At 38.4% G+C, this 7500-nt stretch overlaps 1 protein-coding gene across 1 annotated transcript in view; it reads right to left on the bottom strand.

The window, feature by feature from the left end:
* LOC122264331 (uncharacterized) overlaps nucleotides 1-7500 on the bottom strand; it is a 47299-nt gene that overhangs the window by 17543 nt on the left and 22256 nt on the right. The window contains exon 28 of the mRNA XM_086549036.1: nucleotides 1-7500. This exon is cut by the window's left edge and continues 1888 nt beyond it; it is cut by the window's right edge and continues 1048 nt beyond it. Coding sequence (XP_086405162.1) covers nucleotides 1-7500 — 7500 coding nt within the window.

A 7500-nucleotide genomic window follows, 5' to 3' on the forward strand; every position in this document is an offset into this window, starting at 1 on the left:
TTTTTCCAACAATGTACTTCAGGGAAACAATTTCATATTTTTCCAAGGGCAGATTTATAGCGAATCTGACATCACACCAGGTCCATCGCTTGAAGTCATACTTGGCCTCTGCTCCCACCTTTCCTCCTGGATATTCAATCATTACAACAAAGTCACGACTGTTTTCCCCAAAATGTGGAGTCTGCAACTCATACATTTCATGTCCTTTATAAGGTGTTATGACAGTTACTTTACTGGCCCACCCCATAACGGGATCTGGCATGACAGACATGGTAAAGACGAAATCGTCATCTTCTGTTACATATGCAATTTCCAATGTTTTTTTTCTTCTTTCTTGTGGCCAGTTGAAAGATACCCAGGATTTTCGGAGTGATGGTAGAGGACTCTGAATGAAAAATTCAAACTCATACTTGTTTTGCAAAGCATATGAAACTGTTATAGCATACTTATCATACCGTATAGAAATACGGCCATTTTCCCCATGGGTTGATATTACTGATATACTGTGGCCAGCCAGCTGGACTGAAAGTTTTTGATTCTTATACCATGTTCTATTGTTTTCAATGCGCACATTAAATCTTCCAGTTAGATAACTGTTACCATATACATTGAATTCTCGCATTTGATTGCGATCATCATAATGAATTCTCAAGTTACTATTGAGCTCTGGAACAATGCTGTTCATGGTAAAATACAATAGTACTTTGCTGTCAGAATTCTCAAATTCAAAAGTAGAATGGAAGACTTCCTGCTTGTTATTCACTCTGATTTCTGACTTGATCATCTGGAACCCTTGATTTTCGAAAGTTCCTTCTAGAATGGTATCACCAGCACTTGTTACCCTAGCTTCAACATTCATGTTAGATGGTGTGAAGTCTTCATTTACCGTTCCAACGATCACAATATCTTCGTTTGGCATCCAAGATGAGGTGACTGTCATTCGCATGGTATATGTGGTGGAATCTATGGTGAGTTTTGCCTTGTGATCCTCACCATCTACTTTTAGGTTTACAGTAAATACAAAGTCCCTCTGCCATTGAATGTTGCAATTGAGGGAATGTTTACCTGTCCAATCAGAGGACACATGTGCATCAAACTGCACCTGCTGCTGCTGTTTGTTATACTGAAACTGGCCGGTGAAATCAAGTTGCTTTGACCCTAGTGCAGCTTTTCCATCAATAACAAAGGAGAACATGGCGCGAACATTGAAATTCATTTCAAACAAGAATGTGTTTTCTTTCAAGTACGGAGAGTTCATTTCAAGACTGAATATGACCTTCTCAAAACTAATGTCCTCATTCCAGTTGATTTGAAGTGTATGTTCAGTGGCTGCATCAGGATAGGACAAAGTAAAGCTGAAGCTCTCAACACTGTAAGACACTGTCATTGTGAGTGACCATTCAGGAGATTTGATTTTAAGGATTCTAGTTTCAGTTTCATCATCCGGAAATAGTGTATCAAAAGATACCTTATAAACTTGTTCTCCTTCTCTAGTCACAGCAAAGTTGAATGTTCCAGGTCCAAACACAAATGTCAATGGAACCTTACAGATAAATCCATAAGGAACATCAATATAATCACTGTGAACCTCAGCCTTCATGGAAAAGTGGTTAGAAATGATTTCATAGTCCATGATAAGTTCATGCTTGGTTGCCTCACCATGAGTTGGTTTTACCGACATGGTTGAAGTGATGCTAAATATCTTGAAAGTTTGTTTGTGATTAATAGCTGCATCTATTACCATAGATTCCAATCCCATTTCTTGGGACTCAATATTCACATTTACATTAAACTTCCTTCGATTTGGTTTTGTCACTTCCATTTCTATATTTGTGTTAAAAATGGAGGATTTAATCGTCCATGGATCTTCAAAGTTTATATCAATAAACACCCACTTTTCTTTTGATTCCATTGATGAAACCTCGAAATTGGAGGAGAACTTATATGACTCTGGTTGGACTTCATATTTGAATATGATATTGAAAGGCTCTTCAACCCAGGGAACAAATATGTGAGCACTAAATTCTCTCCATTCATTCTGAGCTTCCAGAACCCATTTAAAATCTTCAATTGACATGTCAAATTTGCCACTGGAAGAGCTCCAACGTAGTTTAGCCTCTATCTTCTCGAAGGGGGTCACAGGTGTGGTAATTTCACCATCAAATCTAAACTCATCTTCACTAAAGTTGTATTCAAATGCGACACCGAAGACATTATTGTTTTCTATCTGGAACTTCGCATCAAAATGTGACTGCATGGGTGAGAAGACAACAGTCATGAAGAAAATATAAACATCACATTCAAGTTTTGTATTGAACCTTCCCTCTTCACTCTCTGTCTGCAGAGACATCTCAAATGTGACCTCTTGGAAGGGCGCCCAGGGGCTACTGAACTTCATCTCCACATTCCACATCTGAGCCTCCACTTCAAGGTGGATAGTGTTTTCTTCAGGCCAGGTCATTTCTGCTGAGAACATAAACTTACTGTTTTGGACTTCTGTTGTTGCATTGAAGGTGATTAGTTCATAACCATCTAGAGGGGTTTGGGCAGTTAACTCGACAGAGTAAGTTTGCGAAAACTGGTAGTTACATGTCATTTTCCACTCTTCATCATTATATATGAAAGAAGCCTCTGCCTGATTTGGTTTCCATGTGAAGTTAGCTGACAGTTTTTGCACCTCTACAAATGGTGTATTTAAACTGCAGTTAAAGACCACTTCATTATTCTTAGATTTAAAGAAGCCTGACAACGTTATACGCTGTGTCCACTCAACAAATGTTGTTACTGTCAGTTGTGTGAGATTCCTCTTGTCTAAAAATTCGGCATCCCAACCAAATCTCAGCTGGGGCAAGGTCTTAAAAGGTGTAATAGCTTCAAAATTCACCTTAGCCCGGTCTCCTTTACGCATCCCAGTAACAGAAACTTCTATTTTATCCCCCCACTCTAGCATAATGGCAGCTAAATCGTCCATGGAATTCATATTGCCTTTAATAAATGCATTAACATTGTACTGAGCTTCCATATTGAATGGATGATAAGGATCTTCAGATGAAGTAAAATGCAGTTCAAAACCTGATTTTTTCTTGCGAATAACAGTATTACCACTTATATCATACTGTTTATCTCCATAGCTTATGCTCACATTACCTTCATGACCCTTTGAGCTAGAGTAACTTGCCTGTACTGTAACAGGTTGTATCTCGGATGCTTCTATGGAAAGTTCAACCTGATGGTTATTATCACTGGACTCATATTTTCCATCAAAGTTAAAGTAATGAGATTCTGACCAAGCAGACTGAATACTGATACTATAAAACTCTAGCTTCGCCATAAGTACATTAATATCTCCATATTTTAAATCTGATTGAAAACTGTGTTCATTGATACTAATACTGAAATCAACTGGATCGTACTGCTTTAGAGTTCCAAGTAGATGCATATTGTATTCAAGACCGTTACGGTTGAATGTTAACTCAAAATGTCCTTGGTATCCAAAGAAATCCATTGATGCATTGCCAAGTATTTCAATACTATCATTCTCTTCTGCAAAGCTTGTTGATATTTTAATATTATGATAGTCCATGTTCAAGTCAATAGAGGCCTCAATAGGTCCAGGGCCAGCCCCATCATATTTCAAATTGAAGGTGATTTCAGAAGCTCCATCAAAAGGTGTCCTGACATTAATGTTCATATCAGCAGTACTGTTGGTGTGTTCCATATCAAGCTTCAGTCCACCTTTTTGATGTCCATATATATAAAATGCTTCGAATTTCACTGGGCTTCCTTCTACTGACCAACTAATCTTGGCTTTGGTTGGATTGGTGAAAGGAGTAATTAGATTAAATACAAAGTCTCCATTACTTCCATCAGATGCGAAGCTGAAACCAGATTCAAAAAGAATTTGTTCAATTACAGCATTGATGTGAAGATCATAATTATCTGAGAAACTGTACTTAATCCCAGTCTGGAACTTAGATACATAAGGCAAAGGCAAATTGGCTATCAGTTTCATCATACCTTCTTGTGAACCAAACTGAGAATCAAAATCAATTTCAAATTTGTCCAAGCCATATTGATAACTCGCCTTGAGGATTAGAGGATTTATCTGATATTCAGCAAGAAGATGGTGATCCCTAGTGAATGTTGAAGTGAACTGTATGTCAAGGCTTCCATTATCTACTTTACCTTTAAATTCCATATTCCCATTTCCTTTCATGTCCAACTGTAAGTTCATAAAATAACCCATTTTTTTCTTCCCTATATTCCAAGCAGCATCCATGTCTTCATATCCAGGTATGTTGGTGGTTACAGTAATGTTGCCTGTAGATGCAGCAGTTTTCTTTCCTTTCAGTTTGATAATAGATGTTATTTCCCAATTTTCAAATACTCCTTCCACTTGAATATTACGAGGATTCCTTAGCATATAGCCTAGACTGTATGATGTGTTTGACTCCTCTGAATTACCTTCTATCATTTTTAGGACAATTTGCCCGGACTTATATCCTCTTGCAAGAGATATATTTGCCACAAAATCGAAGTCTGTTTGATGTCGTTCCAAGCGAATTTCACCTCCTTCCTTCATCGCTAGAGGGATGTTGACCACGAAGAGATACTCCCCAGCATTGAAGAAGGTCAAATCCGGAAGGATTTCCATGGAGATGTTAGTGTCTGAAGGACGGAAAGAGGCAGCCAAGCCAAGACGCCCGCGAGCATGGTCAAAACTCACTGATGCTTCACCTTCGACATTGTACATGAAGCCTATCTTGAATGCATCGATGACCTTCCTTGGAGTGAAAATGGAGATCTCTGTTTCTTGGTCACTCCATGCAATGTGGTGGCTGTGGCCAATGTCAATCCCATACGAGTCACCTGATATGGTCATGTTGAGTCCTGCATGGTACGTTCTTTGTTCTGAGTCAGAAACAGGTTTGCCATAACTAAATTCAAAGTGTTCATAGCCATGGAATGGTGTTGAGACAAAAAGGCTACTTTTCATCATTTCATTTACTACTGTTTTATCGCCTGTGATCTCATAAGTGTTGTTATCTTGAGTAATTAAGAATTGAAATTGTGGATGAGGCTCATTTATATTTCCCTCAAATTTGAAAGTATATTCATGGAATGAATGGAGGGTGGATAACATTTCACCTGTAACTGATAAATAGCCATTGGTCAATGTGAAGTCTGCATGACCCTCAGCATCACCTATTGGTGAGCTTAGCTTAAAGTTCCCAGATTTAGGTTGCTTACGGAGATCATAATTCATGGTGAATTCTGAATTCACTGTATTGTCATCTGACAATAGGGATACTTCTATTTCACCCATGTCTAGGTCGAAATTACCTTTTACAGACAGCTCTGCATTAAATGGTTCAAAGAAATCACTGAAGTATTTTCCTTCTAACATCAACTGCTTTCGTTGTAAATTGTGTGTGACGCCAGTATGGAAGATCTTTCTTGTGGTTTCTACACTGACATCGAATCTATTTTCAGACACGAAAAATGTGAACAGGAAGTAATTTGAGTCAGATGATGGATTGTATACACGCAACTCAAAGTGATAGCTCTTGTTATCAGGGTTGTAACCCCCGGTTATTAGTACACCGTAGGAGGGTCCATTACTAAATGTGATTTCAGCTTTAAATGTTCTCTCGTCTGAGTTTCGAATACTAGACACATCGAAACTGACGATATCTTGTATATGCATTTTAACTTCAAATGTGTGCGATGGATAGTCGTATTTAGCGCTGAAGTCAAACAGCGAAGCTCCACTGCACTCTTCTTGATAATTTGCTTTGATTTCTCCAGATATGAATGCATGGTTCAAAGAACCTTCAAAATTAAAACAAAATTTGGGCCCAGTCATTGCCACTGTCAGGCCAAAATCCTCTTCAGTTAGAAGATTCACTTTAATATCAACATTTTCAAGAGCTGGGAAAGGAGACTGCATCTTTAAGTAAGACTCTTTCAGACTAGCTTTCATGTCTAAAGAAGCCCATTTCTTCTCATTGAGGTTCACGACGACATTAGCTCGATAGTCATTTGGTGCTAATGAATACTGCACCGTAGTTTCTGTATTAAAGGGATAGTATATTTCGTTTTCCATTTTTATTATAATTCGCCCTGTTTCACCTGCATTTCTACTCATATATCTCACGCTGCCAACAAAGTTTTCTTGGTTAACTTTCAGCTTGGCATTTGCCGTGAGTCCTCGTCTTTGCTGGATGATTAGGTGCAAAGTTATTTTCTTAATCTCAGGGATGTCTGAGTTCATGTTCACTGTGAATTGTTTCTTGACCTTCTTGATATTCCAGTTGATATTTCCTTTAAGTCCTGTGAATCTCGAACCAAATTCATCAGTTCTTTGTGCATCCAGAGTCAGTGTACTGTTTGCAATTCTGGCTGTTAGCTCATACTTTCTTGCATTGCCAGGTATGATATATCCTTTAAAGTCCATATCTAAGCGGTGATAATAAGAGAAAAACGACCATTCAGATGCATCAGGACTGTATTTCATGTTGAACTTTGTTTGGGTAACCTCGCGATTTGTACTTAGCAAAAAGCTCAGTTCTTTCATGTCATAAAGGTTACCTTGAAAACTGAGATCGTACTCACTATGATACTCAAATTGGAACTCTCTAAAGGTATTGAGGGAGCAATTAACCTTAGAACTGTAGTGCCATTCGTTAAATTCAAACTGGTTAGTAAGATGCCCAGCCGTGTAACCATTCTCAAAAGTCAAATCAAAGTCCAAGTCTCCCACAAAGTTTTCAAAGCCTTCATAGTCTGAATTAATCCTGAAATTTCCTTTAAATCCATAGTCTTCTAGGTTACTCATGTCGGCTGTGACCTTCATCTCTGCATGATGTGGAGAGTCATTATATGGATAATAACTTGCAATAAACATACCTTCGAAGTGTGGATAATAAGTCTCGATCTCAGATTTCAAAAGAAAGACATCTGAATCATTTCTCGAGAGGCGGAATTTAAGGTTTGGAATATCAGAATTACCTTTGTGATGTGTTAATTCGGCCACATTATCACCCTCGGAATCACCTACAAGCACTTTGAACACAATACCTTCTGGTACGTCAGTCTTGAAAGACACGATGTATTCACCCCAGGTTACTTCCAGGTCACCGCGATACTGGGAATCAAAGCTCAAACCAGTCTGGAAATGTACCTCTTGGTCAAGGAGATCTGCTTTAGCCGTGAAATTATACATCAAGAAAGCTCCAGGGCCAAAGTAACTTTCCTCAAGTTGCAGATTGCTCTCTCCTTGTATATGGTACTGGGAGCCATAAGTGGTGTTTAGATAAATATGATTGTTGGATTTGAAGTTGTGCTTCCACGTGATTTCAACATCTTCAAAGTACTGTGACTTAACTTTTAACTTTACATCAACTTGTTCCCAGGCAAATGGTGAGTATTGCTCTGCTTCAATATTGAACACAGTTATATCACCATACAATGAATCAAATCTGTAGCTAGGGACATTAG

Source organism: Penaeus japonicus, unplaced genomic scaffold (assembly GCF_977035675.1).
Source record: "Penaeus japonicus unplaced genomic scaffold, GWHDUDI00000001_assembly GWHDUDI00000021, whole genome shotgun sequence".
NCBI lineage: Eukaryota > Metazoa > Arthropoda > Malacostraca > Decapoda > Penaeidae > Penaeus > Penaeus japonicus.